Source organism: Ambystoma mexicanum, chromosome 5q (genome assembly GCF_040938575.1).
Source record: "Ambystoma mexicanum isolate Mex_15411 chromosome 5q, UKY_AmexF1_1, whole genome shotgun sequence".
In the NCBI taxonomy this organism is placed as follows: domain Eukaryota; kingdom Metazoa; phylum Chordata; class Amphibia; order Caudata; family Ambystomatidae; genus Ambystoma; species Ambystoma mexicanum.
In genome coordinates this window covers 1,327,357,045-1,327,372,727 of record NC_090933.1, presented here as the reverse complement: position 1 = coordinate 1,327,372,727, position 15,683 = coordinate 1,327,357,045, and the positions used below count along the sequence as shown (strand labels likewise).

General features: G+C 44.5%; 1 protein-coding gene and 1 pseudogene across 1 annotated transcript in view; one reads left to right on the top strand and one right to left on the bottom strand.

Annotated features, from left to right (window-relative positions):
* LOC138498532 (zinc finger protein 850-like) overlaps window positions 1-15,683 on the top strand; it is a 511,734-nt gene that overhangs the window by 132,558 nt on the left and 363,493 nt on the right. The window contains exon 8 of the mRNA XM_069622312.1: window positions 12,390-14,333. Coding sequence (XP_069478413.1) covers window positions 12,813-14,333 — 1,521 coding nt within the window. The 5' untranslated portion in view covers window positions 12,390-12,812. The remainder of the gene's footprint in view (window positions 1-12,389; window positions 14,334-15,683) is intronic.
* LOC138498530 (zinc finger protein 585A-like) overlaps window positions 1-15,683 on the bottom strand; it is a 1,446,290-nt pseudogene that overhangs the window by 1,207,706 nt on the left and 222,901 nt on the right.

Below are 15,683 nucleotides of genomic sequence, written 5' to 3'. Positions count from 1 at the left end.
CCACCTGTGGTGTCCCCCAGGGCTCCAATTCCCCCCCCCCCCCCCGCTGGCTTTTTAACACTTAACTTGCTCAGCTTGCACTCCTCATTTCCTCCTTCGCCCCCAGATTCCAGTGTTACACAGATGAGACACAATTCTTTTTCCAACTTCCTGCTGACCCTCTTGCAGACAGCCTATCTGCCACCTAGTCCTGATGCACTTCCAACAATCTCTGCCTCAATGACAGCAAGACTGGCCATCCTTTATGGGCTCTCCCGCTTCTTCATCTGAAACCGCAAACTTTGGAGTTATCTTTAACTCCTCTTTCCTTCCTCTCGCACATTCAGGACATTGCCAAGAAGTGCAACTTTCAACTCTTCCCTCTCAAAGGAATTCTCCCATTTCTTTTTTTCCCACAAAATCTCAATGTTACCAAAGCTCTGGTTCTCTCTAGGCTAGACTACTGCAACAGCCTTCTCTTGATTCTACCCTCTTCCTCTCTATGACCCCTGCAGCTAATCCAGAATAGAGCAGCAAGACTTATCCTTGGCCTCAAGCCCAGGGACCGCATCTCTCCTTCCCTAAAAACTCTTCACTGGCTGTGTTGCTGCAAAGATCAAGTTCAAATCCCTCTGCATCATCCAATACGGCTGTCTGGGTCCACGCTATCTACAACTTGCTCTTACTAAATACTCACCCTCTAGACCTCTACATTCCTCTGGTACCAAGTATCTGTGTGTCAATCGTTTCGCTAAACAGAGGGCCGGAGGCAGATATCTTTCCTCAGTTGGCGTCCTCTTATTTAATAGCCTCCCCCTTGAGCCGGATCTCCTCAAATTCCGGAAGCTCCTCAAGACTTTCCTTTTCACCTCCTCCATCCCTTCTTCCCTCCTCTGCTAATCTCAGTCGCTGTGATTGGTGTTCGGGGCCCTGGCCTTCCACACCCAATCGCCTCCACCACTGCCTGCACGCTGCACTTGACTTGACATTTACCTGCCTTCTCCACTGTAGGCCTGCACTTTTACACCTGCTGCTCACTCACAAGCACTTCAGCACTTACACCCCCACCCGCTCTTCCCCTCTTCTTTCTGCACTTGCACGCTCTGAATGCTCACAAGGCCTAGTAGGTTTGTCTTTATCCTCCAGTGTATTGTTTTCTCTCCCATGTTTCCTCCCTGTTGCCCTGTGGGCGCTTTGAAACACAATTTACTTGATGTACAAGCGCCTAACAAATGCACAATAAATACAAAATAAACCAATGCTGTGCAATAGGGTGTAATATTTATGAATGTTGAAATGCATTGTATTTTTATTTTATTCTTTTAAAAATGTGTATTGTATGTATGTGCTTTTATGAGATTGTATGTCAAAATAAAGCTTTTATGATGATGATTTAATCAATCTCCTATACTTGCTTTTATTCAACCTGATCACCTTGCTCTCTGTGTACTATAGGAGTATTGCGCTTAATGCCCCTTTTCTCATCTCCCTCTTCGTGTCTCTGACTTCCTTATGGAAGTAGTACTGAGTAGGGACTGTGGATGATATTATAAAGCTGCCCTTCTGTATTGCTGCCACTGTTTCTCTTAACCGATCTTCCGTCAAATCCACCGATAGGCTGCCAAACTGATCCAAATCAGTGGTGCTAAGATTGCTGACAAGATTGTGTACTTTCTGCAGGTTTCTGTGCGACCGGCTAATCCTATTTCCACCACAATGTCGAGGTCCCTGTTAGGAGTGATTTTCTATACTCTGGCCTGGTGGACGGATGTTTAGAATGCCAACCTATATTGTGACAGACAACTCTGGGGAGCTGTAGCCAAACCAGTTCAGGTAGCAATGACAGGCTAAGTTCTTCAGAGGTGATGAACTTGTAAAGGGTCCACCATGAGTTCACACAATGGAAATCACAAATGACACTTAGGATTTATAAAAATACAATTATTATGTATTGGCCAAAAACACACTATAGAAAAATGACTACTGGCAAAATAGATGCATATATACATTCACTTAGCACAGGACATAATATACATAACCCCTGCAAAGGAAAGGTAAGGTTATATTTATGCACTCATGGTCCACAGAGAATGACCCCTAACTAAACATGTCCAGCCCTAAATTGTCTGGGGCCTTTTGCCCAATAGTTCAGGTCAAGTTCCACAGCATCTTTGAGGCAGGAGAAAATGCAGGTAGAGTCTCTGGGGTCCAGTGAAGGTTTCTAATTGTCAGTACAAGTTAAACTAGCTAACAGAAGTAGCCCCAACTTTCAGAAGCCTTGCGCAAGCACTGGCCACGCCAATAGTGTTAGAATAAAGGTTTATTAGAAGCCCATTGTCTTATAGGGTATAGAGTATAGGGGTAGGTAAGGAGCTCTGTAACTTACCCCCATACTCCCAATTCTTCCCCAGACTTGGCAGGACAAAGGAAGAGGGTCTGAGGTTGCTTTTCCCACCGAAGTCGCAGTCCTCGATTCGCAGGGGTTGCAGGTTCTAGCTTATCTCTGGTTGGTGTCTTTCACTGTTGCAAGGACTCTTGAATGAAGAATGTATTTAAACGCAATGCAGGACCCCTTCTCGGGACTGGACTCGAGGCAGGTAAGTGATTTTGGATGGTGGTCAGCACAGCGATGCAAAGGGACTTAAAGCTAGGACGCCGAGATTTCGCAGAGGCGAGTTTTGTAGGGCCAGCTGATGATCCCCAAAGTTCCATGTCGAAACACGGAACCATGACGACGGGAACAAGGTAGCCAAAACTCTGAGCTGGTCAGCCACAGGATGGTCCAGGGGCACTGACAAAGGCTTTTCTTTGCAGGGCACTGAGCAGACATCAGGAATGGATGTTCCCTCTGCTCCCAGGGTGGCAGCCCCTTCGCAGGACTGCTGAAGATCTTCAGCAAGACAGTGCGCCTCCAGGACTGCAGCATAAGTTGGAGACCAGGCCTGCATCCAACGGGTCTCTGGTTTCTTTGCAGGTCTCAGTTGGATAGAAGTCTTGCCTCCTTCAGGTTTCTCCAGGATTTCTGTAGAGTTGATGCAGGAGTTCCATTCTTATCCTAAAAGCCAGGCCCTCACTGGCCAAAGACGGAAGTAGCCCACACACACCCTTCTAGTGGTCCAATCAGGACTACTGGTGGCAACACTCATGCATATGACTAGGACACACCGAAACCAGTTTGTGGATTGGGGCCAGACAGTCCCAGTCCACATCCTGCCAGCACACCAGTAGCCCGCCAAAAGCTTCTCCTTTCCCGGGCACTGGAAGTGCTTAGGATTTCCCTGGCCTCACAGACCAGGAAGCTGGCTAAAGAACTAGATGGCTAAAGGACAAGCGAAAAACCATGTGACACTGCCATGTTTGGACACTAGCCACAGTTAGTAGCCAAACGCGGTAAGGCTAAAACGGAAAGTCCCAAAAAGTGGGAAAAAGTCACTGCTGTCGCCATTCCTTTTAGCACACCTAGAGTAACTGAAAATCCTCTGTTAGGTCAAAATCAAAAGGTGTACCCCATTGTACTGCAGTGTAAGCTAAATTGTACAAAGGTTGACCACAAGCTTAAGGCTTCACTGCACTACAAAAAGAGAAAGTCAGCATGAAAAATAAAAGCAAAAAGTTTGGGGGTTCCATAAAGATGTAAGGAAAGGTACAGTACAGAGAAATCTTCCCTAACAGTCTCCAAGCATCTCCTGTGTGCTAACCTCTCCCCAATCCCTCAATAATTAGATTGAGGATAGAGTGGTCACTATGCTCGCTCTTGGTGATAAACCTTATACAAGAGCCAATACATTGTGGCTAACAAAGACCTAGTGGAGTGTCGCAGTTTTGCCGGTGCACCATGTGCCACCAGGGCAGACTCTGGGCTCAGCCATTCATCATGGTACATCCTCCAATCATACAAATAAGCCTTTCCCTGTTAAGGAACGTAGACTCAGTGGCCGTTAATTTGAATAATATTTTTTGTAGTGAGTCAAGAGTCTTTAAAGCCAACAGATGAGTTTATTGTTCCAGTGAAGTGTGAGAGATTAGGCGTCCTTTCCCAATCTGATCACACTAGTGCAGTGGTCAGTGGTCTCCAAACTTTTTCATACTTACCCCCTTTCCACCCCCACATTGAGTAAACCTATTGTTTAAAGGATGTCCAGGGGGCCCATGCTCTTTACAGTGTAAGCAGATGTTCTACTGCTTATATTTTCCATTAAAAGCAGTCACCTTAATCCTTTAAAAAAAGCATCTGGGGCCTTGGCTAGAACTACACCAATCATGATAGGGCAAGGAAGAGGTAGGGTGACTACCTTCCACCCCTTAATCCCTATTATGGGTGTGTGTGAAGTATAATTAATATGCAACCTTGTCCCCTATATTCCAATTAAGCTAAGAACCACCACTAGGGTTCCTAAATTCACTGGGATCCCTTAATTCGGTTGCAGAGGGTCCAGGTGTCGTGGATGCAGTGGTCACTTTCAGTCCCTGGATTGGGTCCCGCTAAGTGGCGGTTCCTAGGACTGATTAACAACATTCACCCACAAATGGGAGGGGATTGTCAGACATGTGGGTGATAAGCGCGGTCAGAGAATTACTTGATCTGCCTCCACACAATCATTTCTCACATCTCCGTAAAGAGGTCAAGGCACTGCTACAAAAAGGAGCAATAGAACCAGTACCAGCCATTTGGTAAGTAGGGGGTATTTTCTCATGATTTCCATGTACCCAATAAAGACAAACCAAAAGGCCAGTTTCGGACCTAACAGCCAGTAAGATAATGTGTAAAATCCCAGAAATTCAGGATGGTTACCCTCCAAGATATCCCTCTGCAAAAGAAGGGTGATGTCATGGCAACATGATGCAGACGTTTCCAGGCTACTGCCAACATCTGCAGCTCACTGTATCAAACCATCATTTTCAATTCAATGTGCTTCCTCTTGGGATATGATAAGGGACACCTGGCACTTCCCTGGCTCGTCCAGGTTGACAAGTCTATATGTAACAGAGAAGGGATCAGGACGAACTCGAAATATCAATTTTTAAAATTTTTCATTTACCATATTGGAAACCGTAAACGTGAAGTTTCAACAAACACATGTGGTACAATGCAACCAAAGTTTAGCACAGGAAAATATATACCATACATTATATGTGAAATCTCTCTACTGGCTCTCTGTGGCTGCTGCGAGGGTCAAGTTCAAGACCCTCTGCATCGTCCACAAGGCTTTCTGGGGCCAGGAACCACACTAAATCCAACGTTATCTTCCTAAACAACTTCCCTCTTGAGTCCTACATTCATCCACCTCCAACTCTGAGGGTCAGACGCTTCTCCAAGCAAAAAGTTGGTGGTAGATCTCTGTCCTCGGCTGGGGCTTCCCTCTGGAACAGCCTCCCTGCCTCTCTCAAACTTGAGCAGGACCACCTAAGGTTCTGTAAACAACTCAAGATCTTCCTTTTCACTTCCTCTCTACCTCTCCCTTGCTGATGTCCCCGACTGCTGCGCATACTGGCTATCTGGCCACCCACTGATATTACGGGTTCAGGCTCCTGCATGATCAGTTGCCCCTGCACTGCCTCCGGACTACACAGCCACTTAAGGGACTGTATCTGCGACCCTACAGTCTCTTGACCACCTGCACATATGAGCCACTTCCTGGCAACACTTACTAGTTACTTGCACTCTCCTTCCCCTTTGCCCCACCACCCCATGGCACTTCTCCCGCTCCCTTCCCCCTGCACTTGCACGTTCTGAATGACATTAGGCCTAGTAAGATTGTTGTTTTGTCCCCTCTTCCTTGGCTTTTCACGCCTAGAAACACTTGTGTACAGGTGCGTTAAAAATGACCTATAATATTAGAAAAGCCTGCTCTGCTAATTAATTAAAACTAATTTATACTTTGCGGTTAGGAAAGAGGGTTATTATCAGATGAGAGAATCTTGTCCCAGTCCTGAGGACAAAATAGTAAAAAGAAGCCAGTTTACAAGAGAAGTGAAAAGAATATATAAAAGGGCATTACCCAAACCAATTGGGGGAACAAACAGAGAGTGGAAACGAGTCCCCTAGGAGGCAGCGAAGACACTGTATGAACAGGATAAAAGAGGAGGGTGTTTTAAGCCGTCAATGCATAACTAGGAAAGCCTGATAAGGGGGCAAGATACCCCAACTTGCGAAAGCCTGAATTTAGAGACTGGGAAGTGTCTACAAGGGACAACAAGAATGTGAGGAACCACTGCCAGAGAAAACATTCTAAATATAGGACCACAGAAAGCACGGAAACTAAGAACTGATCTCTGAGACGATTCAAGGAGAATATGTTAAGAAATATCTGTACCACAGAGAAAAGGTATAAATAAAGAGACTATTTGAAGAGAAGACCAGGCAAATATAAGAAACTCTCCTGGCCTATTTAAATTCATTGGATATAGTGGTAGGGGCAGATAGTTAGTTTGGAAGGAGGACACGTTTACTTTGGACTTCCTGACAACTGACTAGCACGTTCCTTTAGATGGGTAGAGTATTCCCTCTTGCAATAGGGAAAGATGGGCCTTTTATTTATAATTTCATTAAAGATATTGAATAATGTCCTCAGTGTGTCCGACTCCTTCCGACCCACCACATAACTCGGTAGTTCTGGTTATGCTGGGTACCATATTTCACTATGTAGTGCCAAGTAACCTTAAGTATAGCGCTAGCAACTCTGTAACATAACCAGTGTATTTATAAATCGCACGTTCACCCCCGAAGGGCCATCTTGGCGCTAATAGCAGTTGTTTATTGTTACCCAACTTAATGGTACTCCTATCGACCTCGGAAGGAAGAAGGGCTGAGGGAACCTGCCAGGATTCGAAACTGTGACCATGAGGTCAAACAAAGGCCCCTGTAGTGGATGCAATAGTCCACTGAGCCACAGACCTGGCTGTTCTGGTGACGTCAGGGAACCATATTTCCCTATGTAGTTTCATGTAACTGTAAGTATAGCGGTAGCACATCGGTAGGTCTGGATATTGTTTATTTGTAATGCGCCTATACACAAGTGTTTCGAGGTGCAACAAGGCTGGGGGGTGGGGTGGAAAAGTGATCTTACTAGGCCATGTGACATTGAGATCATGCAAGTGCAGTAACCAGAAGTGCAGGTGGAGGGGCGAAGTGCTGGAACAGGGCAGTTGGGCCCGTGACGAGGACAGGGCCGGGGAAGAGAAGGGGAACAAAGCTAAGTGCAATGGAGAGGGACGGAATGGCCATCCAGTCATGTGCAGGCGGAGACGGTGGGTAGGGTGGCTGGTGCCCTATAAAACTCTGAAGGAACCAGGGCAGAGGGGTAAAATTGGCAGGGGAGAAAATATAAGGTCTAGAGTCACTGTGGCAAGGGAGTAGGACAGGGAGAGAAGAAGAAAAGGAGGATGTTGAGAAGCTTCCAGAACTTAAGGAGATCCGGTTCACAAGGCCATTCCAGCATAAGCCACTTGTGGAGGAGAGCTCTATCCCCTTACTCTCTGCTTGGAGAAACATCTGATCTGCGGAGAGTTGGAGCTCAGTAACCGAAGGGTTCTAGCAGGTAGGTATTTCGGGACAGAGAGTTGGATGTAGTGGGGTCACAGGCCCCAGAAAGCCTTGTGGAACATGCAGAGGGTCTTGAATTTAATCCTGCAGCAACCGGGAGGCAGTGGAAGTGCTTGGGTTCGCACGCAAAAGAATTGATTATCCCATCCCTTTCTCGCATCATGCCCCGCTCTCGCCACTGGCGACCATGACTAGTTAAGGGTGAGAGGTATCCAAATGTGGGAAGGAGTGTCAAGGCACCAGCGAGAAAACGTGTGCCATATTGTGCAAGTACCCTGAACATAATAGCAATACCTGATAATGATTTGTGCCTTCCATTTGAATTGACAGCCTGTTGTCTTTAACTTTACATTTGATACCAATACCTGTAAAAAGAATTGTACTACCCAAAAGCAAAAGCAGTTGGCTTTTCTGTACTTCTCCCTATGCGGTTGGAAAGACAAGAAGGTCACCCTGCCCTTTTATAGCACACTCTCCGTCGCGTCTCGTGCAACTATCGTCTTTGACTATCCAATAGTTGTACAACTGAACAAAACCTTAAAGGTTTAGCACCTCGTTGGCAAACTATGGATACCACTTTAATTATTGACCTGCTCTCTCCTCTAAGAAAAATAATTTCTCTTTCTTTACCTAAATTGAATAATAATTTTGTGAAAACCGACCATCTTATTTCCATTTTATTATAATGGCTCAATTGCAGCTGTAAAGGAACCTTTGGTGTAATAAAGATACCATCACTGAGTGTGCCTTCAGCTGCTCGATTTATAAGCAATACGTCTCTTCACATCTGTTCCTTGCATTGAAGTTTTGTTAAAAAAAAGTACTGGCAAAGCCAACACTTTTGGCTTGTGTATAAAATAGACATTTGGCACACACTGACATCATATGGCCAGGTACTCGCATCATTTTCCAGATGTTATCATTGTATTGCCAGGTACTAGGGCCTGGTAAATGCTGAGCCCTTGTCCATACAAAAGCCAAAACGAATGGTTTTGCCAATGCTTGTTTTTGTCCTGATGAAGGTCCCCTACTAGCCATAGCCATAAGACCCTAAGCTCGAAGTGGACGGAAACACAGCGTGTCGACAGACAACCGAATAGATATAAATGTCACATTAAATATAACAATCTCATTAGTGTCCTCAAATGTGTCCATTGATTTGCAGTGAAGTCTATTGTTTGTATTTATTAGGTTTATATAGCGCTTTAATCCAAAGCGTTTTACATTATAACAGGATTACAAAGAATAATGAAATAGAAGCATATTTACAAACCAATGAAACAATGTGCAGAACAATTTACCTAGGTAGTAGAAAGGTGAAGGGAGGGGTGAGGAGTAAGGGAAGGGAAGAGAAGAGGGAGTCAACATGGGGAATATAGATGAAGTTTCAAGGGAATAGGAGGAGGCATAAGAGGGAAAGGAGAGGGTAGGAAAGGTGGGTAGGAGGGAGAATAGGGAAGTAAGAGAGAAGTGAAGGAGGTCAGGGCGGGGGATGGAGAAGAGGAGATTTCAGGGAGGCGCGGATTTCAGCGTGCCAAGAGATTTCATCGTGCCAACTGTTTATGCTAAACATTTGGCACGATGATGTACACATAGGTTCCCGTGGTATTTGAATGATATGAATTGTTGAGATTTGGTTTCTTTAGATTGTTTTGTTGTAAAATAAAATATGTAATTTTGTAACGGAGGTTTGCTGACATATTAGGCATTATTTGATTAGCCTTAACTTTGTATGTTTTTGAGAAAGTTAGGGTTGATCTAGCTCATCCCAGAATGATGGATTAATGAAGGCTTTCGGGCCCGCTTTATTAAAGAAAGATCATTAAATCATTCATTAAAAATGCAGGTGTCTTGACTTTGTGTTTTAAAAGTGGTTGGAGGACCTCTGGCGTCGAGGTACTTCAATCTGAGTTTACTTTTTCTAGAGTGTATCAATTAAAATAGACGATTTTAACAAAACACTGAGGTAATGTGGGTTTTTAGGTTATAGGAAATATGTGTATAAATGATCTTGCGTACTTCTAACGTAAACACACAGTAGTAATAGATTGTAAGTAATAACCAGACAATTTGGGCTTGGCTAACAATTAGCCAACGGAGAAAGATTTGCTTATAACACATTTATGGAGTCTATCTGCATAGAATACATTAATTTGAGACCAACATTAATGTGATTTGCTTCACAGATTTCACCCCAGTTTGTTTTTTAGTTTCTCAAGTAACGTTAGTGCTCGCCACTTATTGTATACTCTGATAGGTTCTGCATATATACCGTCTTAGACTGTATGCTTGCCAAAATGGCATCTCATATGAGCCTACACAGACTCCCAAACCTTCCAACACTACCCAGCAGGGGAAAGGCAATAGGACATGGATCATCTGGTCTGGAGAGGAGTGTGCCTCGTTCCTCATGCATGCAGAGTAGAAGGGCTGTGGAAGGCAACAGCACAATACAACACCTGTGAGGCCAGGGAGAGAATGAATGAGCAATCCATATCTAGGCTTTCCAGAAATCTCCCACCAACCCGTTGCTCAGGCATTCTGCAGGTTTGCCCCTACCCTGGTGGGATGCTCCATTGGGCAGACGTCCTGGGAAAAGGAAGCATTGATGGTGGTAGCCAGGCACTAGAGTACAGAGAGATGGGCATGGCTTACGGCAGCAGCAAGGTGTGGTTTAATAGACCAAGCACTGGCAGGCAAAGTTATTCACAGTATCATGGCAGGCTGGTGCGATATTAATGATGCAGGGAGGCAAATGGCCCGGCCATGCACAGCCTTTACTCCTGCTAGAATTACATTGCCAACTTGTGGTAGTGTTCAGCTGTAGGTTCCTGACCGCCCAGCTGAGAGCAGTTCACCAACCTGTGAAACAATACAAGGATCTGGGAAAACCTGTGCATTACACTTGTGGTAGAGGAAGATGATAAAGATGTGTCTCATGAATGAATCAATGGTCTTTGCTATGTTGGGTGGGGACTGGGTCAAGGGCAGGACTCTGGCTCATTCTGCTTCTTAGTAAAGAACCTCAGTGATGGAGTTTTAATTCGTTTTCACTCTGCAAGTTCAGAAGCACGCGTGTAGAGACTAGGATGGAGGATGTTGAGGTACAGCATTCTACTTTTTATTGCAATTGCTTATTATAGTACATTGTGGCCAGATAAATGGATCAACATTCTAGGAGCACGGAAATTGGATTCAAAGGGGACTCGAGATTGATATGCACCACACAAGGATCTGGTTAGGTCAAGATTGTTAAATATTGTGGGCCTTGACATCCTACAAAAAAAGAGGTGTTGCTTCTGGAGGGTGGTAAAGCTCACACAGCCTAAGATGGTGGCTGCACAGACGACGCACCTGAGAACAGTTTAGGGGGGAACAGATTAGGGGGAGCTTGTCGTCTAAGGATTATCCACTCCGAGCATAGAGCACTCCCAAAAAATGATTTCATTGTGTCACCTCAAACTGGTGTTTGTCCCCCATACTGGAACGTTCAAAGGTTCTCGCATATACTGTTGTGATAGCTACCTACCCTAGACACACAATACCTACACCAGACACACAATAAATGTAGGTTTGGCAGACAAACAGGTGGACAGTTGGGGTGACTATGCATACTATTTACACGGGCATACATCTTATTCCAGGGTCGCTGCCATATGGGTTGCAAGAGATGCAGGCTTTGGAATTCTCGTCCTTTTCAGATCATGGATCTGTGGGATTATGTTGAGCGGATTTCCCTGGAATAGGTTGAGTAGAATTTCCACAGTAGATCAACTGGAATAATGTGTGTAATCACTAAATGGTGGCATTAATTTGTGGATATCAATGGTGATGGGGCAACACCCCCATTAGTTACCAGGGATGTGATGAAAGCAGTTTTTGGTCACAGCACAGAGGGTACAAGGGCATCCTGAGATTGAACCTAAGGTGCAAGGATTAGAATCCACAAAAATGGGTCTGGGTCAGGTTAGGGGAGCCTGGTAAGTAACAGACCCATTTACACCCACTCCTTAACAGTAAAACAGAGTGTGTACCACCTCCTGAAAATTACACTGTGGTATTTTGTACAGGGAAACGGAAGTGGGATCCCTCTGGCCAATTAAATTTAGTACTTGGAAAGGGGGCATTTATATAAAAAATTAGGAAGGCAAATGGGGTGATATTGTGGAGTTCACAGAGTCTCTCATACACTTGATTCTTTTGGTCTCTGACACAAACTCCAAATCCATCCCTCATCTCCAGCATTGACAGAAAAAATAAGTTAATCTAGGTTTAAAGTCAAAGTTTGAATATAGTGGCAGCATGGCCTGTGCCATTCTCACCATGGGAAGAGATTGGCGCTTTCCCTTTTAAATTACAATTCTGTCCTTGTTTCCTCGATAGTGCTGTTTGTTGGGTTATATTATTCATGTTTGGGCCAATCATCAGTGGTTACATAATGGACTGGTCAAGCAGGCGCCCGATTGGTGGCAAACGCCTGCCTTTTATCATTTGTGTATGGAAATTGGGAGCTTCCATGTGCTAATTTAGTCATTTCTGAATAAATATATAAAATATGCATTTAAAATATTTGTTCACCAAGCCTGTGTTTTTCCCTATTGTTTTGGATGCAAAACATTTCTAAATAGAAATGAATCGCATTAGTCCTGCTGCCTGTTAACTCTGTTCCACTAAATGTTCCCATTGGAGCACCACTTCTCTGCCACCTATTAGGGCGCCTTTCCCCAATAGATGGCACTTCAAAGTCAAATAAGTTGCTACGGGAGGAGTTCACATCACTACTACTGAGTAGAGTCTTATTACATATGCTGCCTGTGATTGTGAACATATTGAAACTAATAATGTGCTTCTCCATTTATGTTAATAGGTGATTGCCCCAGAAAAGCAAAAACAGTGATTGTTCGATTCTCTGGACTATCGCGGTGAAAAGCCTCATTGTTGGAATATGCAATTTCCAAGCATCTTAGAAGTGTGCAAATTTGGGGTCAAGTTGACTTTTCAGAGTAAATAGGAACTGGGATTGCGAAGCCTGTTGATACATGATGGCTTCCAGCCATGCAACCCCTTTGTGGTAACATCCAGTAACCAAGCGTGTTCATTCTGTAAATCCTGTCATTCTGTAAATCCTGGGGGAGAGGTATATCTAGCATGAAAATGACAGTGTTATGTGCAGTAAGAAAAGCATTTTTTCATTTGTGCTCTGAATTTGGAAAAGGTTAATTGAAAAGGCTCCCCTTAAGAGAAGGCACCTGACAAAATAAACTGGCAAGACACGTTACATGTGCACAAAATGTGGGAACAATTGCCATCTCAAGAGCATACGTACTGCCCACATGAGGACATAGGTGAAAAACCTTATCAGTGCACTGAATTTGATAATGACGTCCATTTGAATGATACAGTTATCAGCCACCAGCAAATGAATAAAGGTGAGAAACCTTATGAGTACATTCAATGTCAGAAAGGGTTTGCTACAAAGGGGGAGCTTGCTATCCACCAGAGAACACATACAGGTGAGAAGCCTTATCAGTGCACTGAATGTGGACATGGGTTTGCTCGGAAAGAACACCTTATTAATCACCAGAGAACACATACAGGTGAGAAACCTTATGAGTGTGTTGAATGTGGGAAAGGGTTTGTTCAGAAGGTAGCTCTTAGCCACAAGAGAACACATACAGGAGATAAGCCTTATGAGTGCACTGAATGTGGGAAAGGGTTTGCTACAAAGCAAGAGCTTACTATCCACCAGAGAACGCATACAGGTGAGAAGCCTTATGTGTGCGTTGAATGTGGGAAAGCGTTTATTCAGAAGGGAGCTCTTAGTAGACACCAGAGAACACATACAGGTGAAAAACCTTATGAGTGCACTGAATGTGGGAAAGGGTTTTCTACAAAGCAAGTGCTTACTATCCACCAGAGAACACATACAGGTGTGAAGCCTTACGAGTGCATTGAATGTGGAAAAGGGTTTTCTCAGAAGGGAGCTCTTAGTAGCCACCAGAGAACACATACAGGTGAGAAGCCTTATGAGTGCACTGAATGTGGACATGGGTTTGCTCGAAAAGAACAACTTATTAATCACCATAGAACACATACAGGTGAGAAACCTTATGAGTGCGTTGAATGTGGGAAAGGGTTTGTTCAGAAGGTAGCTCTTATTGGCCACCAGAGAACACATACAGGAGATAAGCCTTATGAGTGCACTGAATGTGGGAAAGGGTTTGCTACAAAGCAAGAGCTTACTATCCACCAGAGAACGCATACAGGTGAGAAGCCTTATGTGTGCGTTGAATGTGGGAAAGCGTTTATTCAGAAGGGAGCTCTTAGTAGACACCAGAGAACACATACAGGTGAAAAACCTTATGAGTGCACTGAATGTGGGAAAGGGTTTGCTAGAAAGGGAGTTCTTAGTATACACCAGAGAACACATACAGGTGGGAAACCTTATGAGTGCATTGAATGTGGGAAAGGGTTTGTCCACAAGGGAGCGCTTAGCAGACACCAGAGAACACATACAGGTGAGAAACCTTATGAGTGCGTTGAATGTGGGAAAGGGTTTGTTCAGAAGGTAGCTCTTATTGGCCACCAGAGAACACATACAGGAGATAAGCCTTATGAGTGCACTGAATGTGGGAAAGGGTTTGCTACAAAGCAAGAGCTTACTATCCACCAGAGAACGCATACAGGTGAGAAGCCTTATGTGTGCGTTGAATGTGGGAAAGGGTTTATTCAGAAGGGAGCTCTTAGTAGACACCAGAGAACACATACAGGTGAAAAACCTTATGAGTGCATTGAATGTGGGAAAGGGTTTGTCGAGAAGGGAGCGCTTAGCAGACACCAGAGAACACATACAGGTGAGAAACCTTAAGAATGCATTGAATGTGGGAAAGGGTTTGCTACAGAGGGATTTCTTAGTAAGTACCAGCGAACACATATAGGTGAGAAACCTTAAGAATGCATTGATTGTGGGAAAGGGTTTGCTTGGAAGGCACATCTTATTATTTTATCAGACACATGCAAGTAAAAAAAATGCAGAACTGCGTTGAGTGTGGTAACTGGTTTAGTCATAAGGTACGTCTTATTTACCAGCATTGAATAAAAAATTGTCAAATTTGTATACTCCCTTTTTGCAGTGATTCTTAATGGCACCTCTTTAACTTTTCTCTTTCATGCAAACGCTGGTAACTCTGCTGTGTAGTAGAATAGGGCCTCATTACGAGGTTGGCGGTAGCCATGCCTGTATGGCAGACACGGCTACCGCCAACCTCGCATCCGGCACCGCCACCCGTGAATAGGCAATTACCGGCCCATTACGAGTTGAATGGGCCGGTAATTGCCATTCGCGGGTGGCGGTGTTACCGCACTCCCCATCCCATTCTGCCCCATAGGGAAGAATGGAGATGGGTAGCATGGATGCACCGGCACAGTTAATAACAGGGCCGGTGCATCTGCGGGTTTTGCTTGTGGGTGCCGCACTGCCCGCCAGGTCAGACCTGGCGGGGTGTCGGGCACCCGCGAGTAAAACTCGTACTTTGGCGGTACGGTGTGAACCATGCCAGTGCCATACCCGCACCGTTGATACGTACCCCTAAAGCTATAATGAGGCCCATAGTCTTGATTCTAAAATAAATAAATGGTTGTGTCCCTTTTAACTTATAAAACTGTTCATGTGCTTACCAATGGATATCTGGTCTCTGGCGTGCTTACCTTTTAGTCATGAATGAGGAAAAAGGAACAGAGGTCATGGGAGCGTGGCTGCTTTGGACGGACCAGACACATAGCCATGCTGAGCTCCCTGACGGCCGAAATGTTTCTAGAGAACAGCTGCACTGGGATATGGATATCATAAATGAGTAAACTGTGGCAGGAAGGAATCCATTAGAAATGTCTCTACTGGGAATTACATTTGTACACCCCCATAAAGTAATTTTACTTTCAACATCAACACCTAAGGATTAAAATACCGCACATTTAGTTTATTTGGAGCCCTCCTGAATAATAAAAATGGAGAAGGCTATATTCTCATATGACAATTATACTAAGCTTGGCAGAACACATGTGCAAAGACGGTTTTGCAAAGGGAAAACATGGATAATGGCATCCATAAAACTGGAATCTCCAGTATTACTCTAGAAGCCCGTTTCCAAGAAATGCATGCCTC